The sequence below is a fragment of the Nothoprocta perdicaria genome, unplaced genomic scaffold (assembly GCF_003342845.1).
Source record: "Nothoprocta perdicaria isolate Ctin4 unplaced genomic scaffold, notPer1 scaffold_32, whole genome shotgun sequence".
Lineage (NCBI taxonomy): Eukaryota > Metazoa > Chordata > Aves > Tinamiformes > Tinamidae > Nothoprocta > Nothoprocta perdicaria.
Window position 1 is genome coordinate 75,610 of NW_020455555.1, and position 13,508 is coordinate 89,117.

The window sequence follows — 13,508 nt, forward strand, 5'->3', positions numbered from 1 at the left end:
TGACGCCCTAGGAAAAAGAGGAAATTTTCACTTGTGTTTACCCCCTGCTTGCGTCAGCTCGAGCAGTTCTCTTACCTGGCAGCTCCCGCTCACTGTGAGCAATGTACTTTCCTCCTTGTGCTCCCCAGCAGTCGCTTAGGGGATACACAAAGTGACTTAGCGTGTGAGCATCATACAGGAAATGAATGTGGGTTTTTCTTTTAAAACATGCAGAAAATGTCTTACAAGCATTGGTAGGAGTCCCTGCCACAAAGTATTTTCTGATCACAGTACCTCCCTGTTTGGGTGGACTGTTGGTTTTGATTAATTCACTAGTCTATTTTTTGTGTACATTTTCTATAGCTTGCTGGCACTCTCTAGCACTGGTTTTCATTCTCAGGGGGAGCACTGATAGGAATTATAAGAATTTTAAAGTTAAACCAGGTGCATTTAAATTTTCAGCCTGAAAATGAACCTGTGCTGTTTGGGGATGTCTGACGGTTTTGGTGTTTTTGCTCCCTGATGATAGATTTCTCTTAGCTGTTTTTATTGATTAGTATTTAATTGGTCCTGCGAGTGAGAGAAGCACTGAATGGCTGGATAGCAATGGCAAAATGCAAATGTTCTCTTTGTCATCAGTGGGAATTCTCGCAAAATATATAGATGCAAACTCCAACAGTGAAACCTCTGCTAATGTAGCTCCTATGAAACCCAATTTTGTGGTCTAAGAGTAGGACGGAGCTTCAGGTTATAGATGTCATGTTCCATATTCCTGCTCCCTGTTTGTAACTGTCTTTGTATTAACCTGACTGTTCTTTTTAACTTCTGAAACTGTACAAGTGGGAAGGGGGGGGGGAAGGAGCCAATGGATCCCTTTGGCTGCAGCAATTAGCCCCAAAGAACACTGGTTTTTCTTATGCTTTTGTAAAAATCAGTCACTAGGGTTTGCCTCCTTGATGATAGAAAGCTAGGCGTATTTTGAAACACATATTACTTTCCAGGAACACAGGGATACAAACACAAGTATTTCATCGGTTCTTTCAATACTTATGAAAGTGAGATTTTCTTTCCAACGGCAATACTGAAAACCACCAGCACTGCCAAACGAGAGATTCCTGTTCACTTGGGTTCTGATGAAACGGGGCAGCTGACTGCCTTGATGCACGTGACTCGATATAGCCCAGATAAAATCTCACGTGCATAGGGGCAGCAACACGCACGTTCATTTATGTCATGCTTGGAAGAAACGTGCTAACTGACTCTTTCCATAGCCCTGCTCCAGATTTCAGCATCTTCCCCAGTGAAACCCGATATAGAGTTCCCTGGAGTCAGTGGGAATATTTCTCCCATAAGTATTTGTTTGACAAGAAAAATGCTTCCATTAACCTGAAGTACTTGAGACCTGTTACACGTGAGATAACAGATGGACAGGACTGAAACAGCTGCCGATAGAAAGGTGAAGCGGAGGTGCAGAACTTGCAGGAGAGAGGCTTAGGCACTTAGCTGTACTGTTTTCATTTCTGGTTTAAAAAAGAACTAACTGGCGATAGAAAATGAAGGAAATTAGAGGCTTTTGAAGAGACCCTCTCTGAGTTCATACTGAATCACAGTGGATCCAGGTCTTCTTTAGGAACTTGAAGGATTCTAGAAGAGGAGAGATGAGCTTAAAAGAAGCTAACGTTTTTTCTCTTTTGCTCTTGCTTTTTCCTTCTCTCTTATTCTGTTTTTTAAAACCTTTGATTGAAAACATGTCTTCAAGCCTTGAAAATAGTACGCTGCTGGTTTTAACAACTACTTTATCACTGAACAATACTATATGAGAGCTTTTTTCTCAGCCTCCTTTGGCATCCTCCACTGCACTTCTGGATGAGATGTACTTCTGGAGAGTTAAATTTTCTTCTTTATGGTCAAGCTTAACTACCGACTTGTATATTATAATGGATGCCTTAAGCTGTAAAACTCTCTCTTTTCATGACTGGCCAAAAGAACTCTGGGCTCCCAGACAACCCAGAGAGCTTTCCTTTTTTATCCGCTTTTCTCTGGGCTGTTTTCTACAGGCCTGCTCGTGACGTCAAAAACAAAAGAATGATAAATATTGTGGTGCGTAACCTCACACCCTGGCTCCCTGCCACTGCTGCAGCTCACACGCTACTTGGGCAACAAGCCGGCCAGCTTCTCGCTTTAGATTGCATTTATGTAAAGCTGCTATCAGGAACGGTCGCCTCGGTCTTAACTCTTTTTGCCAGGTACTTCCTGCTACAGAGGCGCTTAATTAGAGGATGCAGGGAGTTGATGATACCTTAATGGGTTATGACTGTGCATATGTGGAGCACCTTGGATCAATAATATCCGTGATGCACATGAGATGAACTTTTGTTTGTTATCAGTAGCAAAAAAAAATGCCAGTGGCCAAATTAATCTGCAATACAAAGCTAATTGCATAGAAGTCTGCTAAGCAGTCATTTGGGAGGGATACCAGAAGTTTGTGTGTTATTCCAAGAATTTTGTGTTTAATGGGCAGGAAAAAGTGTAGTTTATACTAGGAAATAGAAAAGGGATCAAGGGTATAGTAAGAAGAGCAGCTAGCAAAGCATGTGGGCTAAAGCCGCCTCCTAAACAGCCAAGTTTTACTGTCACCCTGTTGTTTGTTGGTTTTTTCTGGAGGCCCATTTCCCAACTACCAGCACAAGGTGCAAGTGTGGGTGTCTGGGATATGAGCTGCTCTATTTTACATCCTGTTGTTAGGATGTAATACTCTGTCATCTCAGAGCATTTTAATGTCTGCCGTACTTTTAATGTCTGCTACAAAGCCAATCCCAGTGCTTTACCACCAACACCTCATCTCTAAGCAGCCTGCAAATTTGCTTTCCAGCCACTGTTTTGTTTCTTAAAAACTTAGAAATTTACTGGTATTCACACAGAAGATTTAATCTTATATCAAGTTATTTTTAAATCCAAGCATTTTACATATGGATTTTGACACTAACTAGCAGTCAGTCTTCCTCGTCCCGTGCGTATGGAGAGTTTTGCTCGTTTGATGTTGCAGGTAGCTGGGACTATCTGCTCCATCACCTCTGACTAATTCCTGCCTCTGCTGCTAGGTGGGTAGGAGCTGTGCAACCAGCGCAATCTGAAACACCAGCTGGGGGTAGCGGGAACTACTATAACCTCCATGTGCATGGAGAAGATTTTTCCCTTTCCTCCTATCCTTGGAGTTTCCCAGCACTGGGAGCAGTAAAGGAGAGGGAAGGCTTAGGTCAGTATTGCTGCTGACAATTTGAGCTTGCCCAACCACAGGGTTACGTTCTGAGCTGTCAACTCCTACCGGTACAACCAGGAGGAAAGGAAACGGGACTATCAACATGCTGCACATCAGGAATGTGGGCTGTAGTTTCCCACAATAAAAGATGAAACCAAAGCGGGCCCAGGATTTGAAAGACAATTTAGATCTTTATTCGCTTAAAGGAGTTCTTGTTTCTGTCACCTTTATATGCATCCAAACTTGACTGAAATGGAAGTATCATTCCTTCAGTACCGTTTTTCCATAATTGGGAAACAGTAAGCCCATAATGGGACTTAAATGGATTCAAGTACAGATCACAAACTAAGCCAGTCTGATTTAGTAGTGCAGTAACCAGTAACACTGCATATTTGTACATGTAAGCACGGGCTTCCATTTTAGGCATCCCCCAGCTTTTGCTCAGAAGCAATGCTACTGATTTACTATTAAACCCCTTGGAAACACCAACAACAGTGTCCAGGGTGTCTACAGCCAAATTCTCAGCGTTAATAGCCACGAGGAGGGTCAGTGGAGGAAGAGGAATGAGGTTCGGGGGGGACCACATGAAAGGCCAGGAGGGTGAAGCCACTTGGCCAACCTGCAGCGTGCAGAGCCAAGTCCTGTCTCCCACTGCTGTACCTGACTCTTGAGCCACCACATCTGTATTTGTAGCTAGCAAGGAAAGAAAGTGCTTAAAGACCAAAGACTCAAAAGTATATTCAGTAACAAACGCTGATTACCACTTCAGCTTATTCTGTATCCATCTATATAGCTACAGAGTGAAAATGAGGGCTTGGGAAGTACTTGAGAATGGCAGAGCTAACTGAGGAAACAGAGGTTCACTTGCCTTTTCTGTCTCAGTGCCCATTTCCAGCTGCTGCTTCCGTTTAATGCAGATCTGCCCCACTTTAGCCAGGAGCTCGTGGGGGTGAATGAAGACTCGTGAGCTCAACAGGAAAGTAAAGATGTAAGTCCTCTGTGGGAGCAGAGAAAAAAAACAAGTTGAATAACTTTAGCAGAAATTATCTATCTTCCCCAGAGACTAATAATGAAAGCTATTCCATAAGCCATGAATGTGAGTTTCCTTCGTTTAAGCTTTGTGTAATTTTTCCTTCCTCCAGAGACCCAGAGGTCTTTTCCAGCTCTTTTAGCAGTGTAAAAGCCTACAGCGTTTCCTCTTAGCAGAGCTGTTATTTTCAGATTCCCAAACAGCTTGTCTCTTTACAACACCAAACCTATTATGCCTAGCTAGTCATCACTCGCCAAAAAGGCAAATGAAATATTTTCAATGTAGAGTGCTATGCTTCTTGAACACCACTATTTATGCTGCTTTGTTTCTTTAAGAGCGATTGTTTTTCATTTAGCTGCAGAAAATTGCTCCGTGTATATTCCAAACCACAGCAGTAATTTTTTTCATGTATGGGCTATTTTTTTTGTTTCTCTAGTCCTTTTTCCCACATTCACTGACACAGGCTTGAGCTTAGACTGTGACCATATGCCAATAATTCAGTTTTAAGTCTGATTTAGTCTATTTGGAGCCTGTTTTGGATTCTTTTGAGTATATGCATTCATGATAATGCTAATGATTATCATTTCTCATTAGAAATAGACTATTTGTTTGTATTTTTAAACTGTGATGCATTCTATTCTAAATCCATGCTCTAGACAGTTTAATTGACTTAAGTCAATGAATGTTCTCCATGTCCTCCTCTTGCCGGTTGAAGCTTGGCTTCACTTGAATGTCACCTGCTGAGTAACTATGGGAATATCTCAGTGTCATAGACTTGTGTGGGGTTGGTTGTTTACGACTTTTTGACAAATTTTTGGAGTTAGGAAATTGTCATGGATCTCCTGATTTCAATTAACCTGTGTTGTTCTTGCAGTATTTACTGTTACTTTGCATGGTGCTTTTAGAAATGTTGGCAGCAGTAGTGTACATAAGCAGGCAACGTGGGCATCTACTCTCTTCGATTGGACAGTAAAAATGAGACATCTAAAATATGGCATCTATAATGTTAACTATTGAGTTCTACTGCTTGTGATCTCTGAAACATGCTTGTAGTAAAAAAAAAACTGATTTCTTTTATATTAAAAGCTTATGATATTTGTGTAATTATAACAAAACATCCTATTAATGAAAAATATGTTCCCTTAGACTAGTATCATTGTGCAGTATAGTATAAACTTAGGACTAAAGATCTCCAAAAGCCTGAGGGGGGAAAAAGGGAATGTTTTATGTCTTACATTTATCTAGAGGTCCTAGTGTTGGGAATGAGTGACCTGTAGAACAGATTTATTATACACCTATTGAAGGTCCAACTCTGGTCCCCTCTTCGTGGAGGAAGCTAAAGAGGGAACAGATGAATGGGAGCAAAATGGAGCAGTGTACATCTTCAATGTACATCTTCAAAATTTCAGAGTTCGTTGTACATTTACAATGGCACTTAAAAAGAAATCGATGTAGCTCCTACACCTGTATCTAGAAACCACTACTGCCATTAAGCCAGCTTTATAAAAGAGAAGCTTTATAAAAACCTATGGTAGTGGGTGCAATGTGTTCTGGATGCAATAACAATTAGCTGAAGAGCTAACCTGACCCGCAAAAAGAGGTTTGGGTGTGTTACAGGACAACATAGCAGATCTTTTCATCGTGATGACAATGATCCTTAAACTGAGACAGAACAGTGGGATTTATTTAGGTAGTTATTTTTAATAGTCTTCGCCTGGTTTTCCGCTAGTATTTTCATAGCCAACTTCTGAGCTCATTTCGATGAGTGTTGTCCCTGAACTTAAAGCTGTCTGGCCTATCTGGGAAAGGAATTTAGCTGTTGGGAGTGTCAGCTGCCATCGGGCTATGTGAAAACTTTCGGTCTGGAAACATGAAAAAGGTCTTGCTTTTACCCTATTTTTCAATTATGGAAGTAGCAGAATAAAAAAACACTAACGACTTTGAGTGAGGTTTTCATCCTATACCCATTTTATTGTGTTTTTGGAGTTCAAAGCACGTCAAAAGAGAAGCCTTCCCAAGTAAGCAGCAGGCAACCACAAGGCAAGCTGTCCTGCCCTGCCAGTGACCTCCGCTCCGATAAGCAGGAACACATTCTGCTAAGGAAAGATGTAATTTTGCTTCTCTCGCTAATTCTAGATCTCCTTGCTGGAAGTTTGTGCAATGTCAGATAATGTTCAACCAGAATGAATCTGAGAGGCTTATTTGGAGTATTCTGTCTATATTGCTAAACTGTATCGATCCAGGTGATTTGTGCTCTTGTTCTGGCTCTTTGTGTTTTATGTGATGGTCAAGAAAGGACAGAACAGGCAAGGAACAAGAAGATACATGGGCATGAAAGTACATCTTTCCATTTTAGGCAAATTCATGCCTCTCTGTCATCAGTAATGTTGGTATTGGCCCCCTGCAATGCTTCCCAGACAACAGTAGCTGCCAGGTTTGAGAAACAAATTATTACACTTCTGAGGGCCATCTGGTGCACTGCTGGCTGCCTGGTTTGTCAGACATCACCTACTACCTGGGATCGGTTTGGTACCTCAGAAGAGACTGGCCATGATAACCAGAGAGGTTAATTTACAACATCCGGGTATCTGGTCCTATTTCTTAAGTTTTTATTTTTGATACTGCTTCTCTTTATGCTGTGAGTACAATTAAAAAGAAAGTTAAAAATCATGTTTGACAGAAGTATTGAGCCCTATCTCCCTGCCTTTATGCTCATAACCACTTCCTGTCCAGTACAGAAAATTCACGTTGAACTAAACCATACACCTCAGCTTCATCTCAGGAGTTAGAAACATAGTTGTTTGTGGTAGGAAATATTTCATACACACATCATGGCTTTAGTTATGTTGAGACTTTGTGATTTGTCACACCTGGAATACTATTCACATTATAGGCAAGACATGCTGTAGCAGTGTGAATGCCTGTAATCTCTTTTAAGTAGTTGCTGTGCTCATGAAGATGATGATTTTGAGAAGGAAATTTAGATATGAAGCTAGTTGTTTTGAGATGGAATGATTTTAAAAAAAAATCCATAATCTGACAGATTTAAAATTATACTCCACTTATTCTGGGGGAGGAAAAAAAAATAAATAAAAAAGAAACCTCCTCTCTGCCCTTGGAGCAACTTAAGCTGACACAAAAGGGGCTGTGCTTTACAGGAGAAAAAGAAGGCAGATTCCTTTAGTGACGAAAGTTGTTGCTAAGAGATGAGCTGAATTTTTTATTAAAAAAAAAAAAAAAAAAAAGCAGAGAGCGAGTGAGTGCACAAGACTAAAGAAGGAATTGTTACTCTCTGACCCGAGAATGTTCTAATGTCATCTTTAGGGGGAAAAGAAGAAAAATATTTTCTCTGCGCACTCACTGCTCATTCTGGAACTTCTTGTTTGTGAAATACTTGCTTAAAACATTTTCTTGCTTGGGCACAGGGGTTGCAGACTGGTACATTCCATTCCTAACCTCCCGAACTCCTCTGTCCCGTGAGGATACGTTTGCCTGTGTGCTCAGCAAGCCCCTGCACACAAACGAGCCTCGAAAGAGCAGCAGACAAGTGCGGGTCCTTATCTTTTCTGTCCTCCCTTGGCTGTCCCCTGTTCTGTCAACATGGCACACGCATCTCTGTTTTGCCTCTGTAACCAGCACAGAAAGATACTGCCCTTTTTTGTGCTTTTTTTTTTGTGTCTGAGAGGTTACTGTGATCTCTAGACTAGTGTCAGGAGGAGCCTGGATGCTTTCTGAGGCTGAGATGTGGGAATCCCTCAGTCTGGGCGAGTACAGCTCCTGTTGGGTGGCTTACAAGTGTGCCCTTCAGGCCCTGAAGCAATCTCTGATGGTGTTTACAGCAGGGATTCTTGGTGCGAATGGGCTGGTGATGCCTTGCTGCCTTCCTCTGCATATGTGGGCAGTGACGGGGGACTGAGAGGTGCTGATATTTTTATTCTGAACACCCATTATCGGCTACTGTTTTATGACAGGTTATCAGAGTAAATGGCAATTGCTCCAACCTTTCATGGCAGTTTCCCTAAAAAGAGAAATGAATGTGAAACTAAATGCAAACACAAAGCTATATTGAAATAGAAAACTTGGGCCTGGAAACAAGTCAAATACAGCTTATTCTTTATGTTGTTCAAAGCTGATATATCTACTTGTTTTATAATCTTTTCGGCTTAATTAATGGAGGGATCTAATAGAAAAGGAATATGTCCTGCTCCACAGAGGATAAATTTTCCTTAGAACTGTTTTCTATATCCCTTTCCCAGGAGTTTCCTTGATTGCTTCTGTTGTAGAGCTCTCCTTTGACAGCCTGTTTTATGTTTGAACTGTAGCCTCCTGAAGTGGGCTCTGTGACCACTTGGCTTGCAGTGCTCCGTAACAGTGTACGGGTTAACAGCATGGAAACGAGCAGGAGTCCAAAGTAAGTTTTAGGCTCATTAAGTAATGCTCACCTCATGGAACCATTTTCAGAGTTGTTATGGTATAAATAGATTCCATTTTACAATGAGGAACATGCATTAGCAGCTACTTAAAGACCAGCTAGATTGAGAAGAAATCCAGGCAGCAAGCAACTGTGTTTTGATATTGAACAAAAAGCAAGGAACTGATGTGTTCCCTGGAACACTTAACTGCAGCAGCCTACAGCTGTTTAACTGTTACACAATATTTCAAGGTTCTCTTCAAGCTCTTCCTGCTGTTTTCTTCTGCATCTGTTCTATAATGTGCATTGAGGGGATGAGGAGGGTTGAGAAATGGAAGTTCAATGCCAAGCAATTGTTGCCCCTCTGTGTCTTCTAAGGGCTCGCTACTAAATCAGCATCTGTTAAAGGTAGTACATACTCAGATGCGAGGTTTAGGATTACTTCCAAGTGGAAAATCAAAACATGCTTACATAATGTGAAACCCAAGCAAAAGGTTGTACATAGATTCGAGAGAGAAACACTGCTACAAGATATATTCCCTGGCACCACCCACTGTGTAAGCTGAGTGTATCGGTCGATAACGATGGCAATTTTGAGTCACCCTGTTAAGTCTTTAAATCAACAGTTAGAATTTCTACTATAGCTGCCACGTCCTCAGAGCGCAAATGGAAAGTACAGGGCATAAGCTCTTTGATCTTTGGCAACTAAATGAAACTTTCCTTTAATAGGTACAAGGGGGTGTTTAAAGCGTTAAAATGATCATTTAATAATATCCTGGGTCCCAAATATTATGGCTTGCCCCGTAGTTATGTCGTTAAATGTGGTGTTTACTTTAGCAAGTTGTGGTGAGGATGAGTTGTAAAATTATTTACAAGCTCAGAAGCATACATCATTATAGTGTGGGCCAGTGAAAATGTGTTGAAAAATAGCATTTTAATTTAATTGCTTTTATTTTCTTATGATCTAACTAAAAGAAAAAAAAAAAAAAAAGAAAAAATATAACCAATTTCAGCTGAATAGGAGTTCATCTACATCCTTAGCTAATCTTGACTATTTTACAGCCAAAACAGCTTACAGGGGTTGAAAACTGTTCTGGATGCTGCTTTGAATTGGTTCTTAAGGTGTCGTTGGGGCTCAACTTGTTCTTTCTAACAACTTTTCCTGTCTCAGAGCAGAAGGGAGTGTGTCCCCAGTGAGCAACGTCTTTTTGTGAATGGTTACTGCAAGCAAAATAAACACCTCATTAGCTGGTTTCTTAATCTTGATTCAGATAGGGGTGGGGTGGAACTTCCTGAGGAAGCACCTATCAGGATCTAAATGCAGGAAAGCCCTGGGAAGAAAATCCCATCCCACCCGTGTCTACTTACATCTGGATAATAGTCCATGGTGGGCACCAGGCGCTCTATCAAGGCCTCCAGTGATCCAGAAATAAGGTTTCCATCCTGATAAACAGGGTCGCTACATCTTTCTCCCATGTCGGGCTGCACTTGTCCACTACAACTGGAACCAAGCATGCTGGAAAATATTGGCGTCTGGGGCATAGTTTCCTGTAGAAGTGGGGCGAGAAAAAGAAAGAGGGTTAAGCTCTCTTTGTGGATGTCTAGTGCGTGGCCGAGAGGCAGGCATACATTTAGCACAGCCACATATTTGACTGGATGCATTCCAGGCATGAGAGCTAAGTTCTGGATCTGAACAGCTGCCTGTCTGTGACTTCTCGTTGGGGTTTGGAATGAGCATTGCACTGTGAGGCTGTAGATGCAGGAGCTGGAATGGGTTTTCTCATCACTCCTTTTCTTTTTTCTCTGTTTTCTTCTGGTTGTTTTTGTATAGAACTATACAGGGATGAAAATGCAAAAACTTTGAGTTTTAAAATTGCCAAAATGGTGCTTTGCTGAACACAATGGGGAAAAAAAGGATAGTTTAATGCTGCTCTTTTTATTCTTTTTGAAGTCTAATTCTTGGACAAAGTGATTGATTTGTGAGAAATCCTCCACCACTTCTGCTCTGCTAGATGGAATCCAGGCCTTGACAAATGTGCATCTTCCTCTGCACACACTCTTGACACATGGATGTCACCAGAAGCGGTGGGGAATTTACAATCTGAACAAAACTGACTTTTTTAGTACACTGCACCATCCGGAACTGAATGCATATGCTGTAATACATAACTCTAATAACAGTCTCTTTGGAGAATTTCTGCCTAGGAAAAGCCTGCTGTCGTAACACACAAACCACATGAAGGTTTTGGGTTCCTACCCCTGCCTCTTGGCCACAAACTATATCCCTATGTTGTAGTTACCACTTGTAAGCTCTTTTGTTGTTGTTGTTTTAACTGACTGCCACTTACATATATGGTGACAGCCAAACAAAACACTCTGCCACTGAATGTAAAGGCTGAAGTTCCTATTAAGCATCGGTACCAAAGCAACAGCTTGTGCCCTGCTCAAACAGGCTTGCTCAGAAAGCAGAGGGAAGGGGATATCAGCCGTGATCCCTTTGGCTGCTCTCTCACCCTCCGCCTCAAAGATGTTGCACTCTGAGAAGCATTTGCACAGAGAAGCAAGATTAGGCCATTACCAGGACCCTGAAACTGGCAGCTATTTCTAAGTGCACTTGAGCCACAGACATAGGCCCCCTCTCTCTCTTTTCAGCAATTCTTCAAAAACTAGTTTAAGGACAGAAAGCCTTAAATGGTAAAGTTTTTGGGTTTTTTTTTTTTAGGCAGCGCTTGAGACAACTGCAGAGCAATCCAGTACTTATATTCTTTTGATGTCTTAATATGTTACGCATTTTTTCCTTTCAAATACCCTTTGAAAAGCAGTCCTTCATGTTTGCAACCTGAAACAGTGAATGTGCTTCTTTAAGCTCAGATTAAAGTTCCAGGTGTATGAGGAAAAAAGAATACCAGTAATACCTCCACTGGGGTAAACAAAAGTTGTCACTTATGGATAGGAAGGCTGGTAAAGTGAATTGCTTGAACCAGAACCCTTTCACATATACGGAGTGGGCATCCGAGCCCTCAGGAACTGCAGCTCCCGTAAGGTGAAACAGAGCAGCAGGTTGGTGGTGACCAGGGAGGCTGTGCTGCGGAGCGGAGTTTGGGACACGCAGCTCCGCGTCTGGACACGCCGGCGGGATCCGCGGGAGCCCGCGTGTTCCCAAGCAGTGGGCACGGCGCTGCGCGTGCGGCGAGGCGCGGGGGCCGCCCGCGTTTCGGGCTCCCCCGCTAGCCCCGCGCCGCGCGCTCTGACAAGCGGCTGGCGCGCGTTGCGTAACGCGCCGCTCCTCGCCCGGCTCCCCTTCCCTGTTACGGTCCCTGGCGCCAGCGTCGCTGGCCCCTTCGGGCTGGTCCGCGTGGAGCGGCGCGGGCGGCAGCGCTCGGGGTGGCTCCCGGCGCGGCCGGTGCTCCCGGTGCTGGCGGCGGCTCCCGGCGCTCCCGGCGCCCGTGCGCTCCGCCGGCCGCCCGCGCTGCCCCGCGCCCGGCGGGGCAGAGCGGCCGCCGCGCGCGGGAAGTTTGCAGGGTGCAGATCCGTCCACTTCAGCCCGACATTCCTTCTTCCTTCCCCGCTTGGGTAAAAACTAGCCCCGTCGCTCCCCCCGCGCGGCGCGGCGGAGCCCCAGCACCGAGCCGACCCGCAGCACTAGCAGCAGCACTAGCAGCAGCACTAACAGCAGTACCAGCAGCAGTACCAGCTCTTACCCTCATTTTCCTCGGCGCTATCAACATGCGCCCCGGCGGACGCGGCTCCGGGCGCTGACAGCGCGTCCAGGCGCGCGCGGCACAGCGCAGCGCAGCGCGGCGCGGGGCCGCCCCCCGGCCCCGCCACCCGTGACGTCAGAGCCCGGCGTTGCGCCCGTTGGCTGCGCGCGAGCGTGGCCCGTTCAAACGGAGCCGCGTGCGGGGGCGGCCGTTGGCGGCGCAGTGCGGTGCAATGCAGTGCAGTGCAATGCGGTGCTGTGCAGTGCGATGCTCTGCGGCTTGGGGCATGGCGTGCGTGGGGTGAGGCGTGTGGGAGGGCGCGCGTGGGCAGCGTGTGCGAGGGATGACGCGCGTGGGGATTTTGGAGCAGCGTGCGGAGGTTGGCGGAGAGGGAGGCGTGAAGCGAACGGGGGTTTTTGGAGGGAGAGTGTTGGGGATGCGCAAACCCTGGGCGAGGTTGGAACCGAGCGACCTCCTGCGTGCCCTGATGCCCGGCTGGACCTCCCCTCGCTGCCCGTCCTGCTGGAAAGCTGGTGTCACCCCAGGCCTGGAGCCGCCCAGCCCTGGGCACCAGCACAGGGATCCTGTCCCGGAGTCCCTGCTGGGGAGCGCGCAGCAGCCGCAGCACCTGCCGCCCAGGCCTGACGCGGGACGGGCACGGCCTCGCTGAGCGGCGGAGGGAGCGGGGCCGGCAGCGCTGAGCCCGGCTGCCCGGCCCGGCTGCCCGCTGCTCTCCTTGGGGCAGAGATGGGGCTCTCTGAGCGCAGGAAGCGGCGCTCTCTGCCTGAGCCGCAGAGCCGAGCCCAGCTGCCCTGGCGCTGGCTGCTGCGCCACACAGGCCAGAGTTGCCGGCAGTCACGACTAAGTTTATGTTAGCTGCAAAGAAGCTTGGATGATATCGATAGGTTTAAAGCAGACAAACCCAACCACTGTTATTTTTCTCAAAAAAGTAATTTTTAGAACTTTTCCTCAGGGGAAAAAGTTTTTCTAAGATACGAACAGTCATTTGTCCTACCGAAAGTAGCATTTGCATTTCTGACAACTCTTCAGCTGCGTGCCCTGTTTTGGTTATAGGGTTATCATTACACAACCTCCCCAAAGTCACGGTGCGCTGTGTGAGCTGCCYGC

At 45.0% G+C, this 13,508-nt stretch overlaps 1 protein-coding gene across 2 annotated transcripts in view; it reads right to left on the bottom strand.

Moving 5' to 3' along the window:
- Window positions 1–13,508, bottom strand: part of RASGEF1A (RasGEF domain family member 1A) — a 147,111-nt gene that overhangs the window by 13,548 nt on the left and 120,055 nt on the right. For both annotated transcript variants that reach the window (XM_026043048.1, XM_026043047.1), the window contains 2 exons: window positions 10,048–10,227; window positions 4,107–4,235 (listed from right to left, as the gene is read on the bottom strand). In XM_026043048.1, coding sequence (XP_025898833.1) covers window positions 4,107–4,235; window positions 10,048–10,221 — 303 coding nt within the window. In that variant the 5' untranslated portion in view covers window positions 10,222–10,227. The remainder of the gene's footprint in view (window positions 1–4,106; window positions 4,236–10,047; window positions 10,228–13,508) is intronic.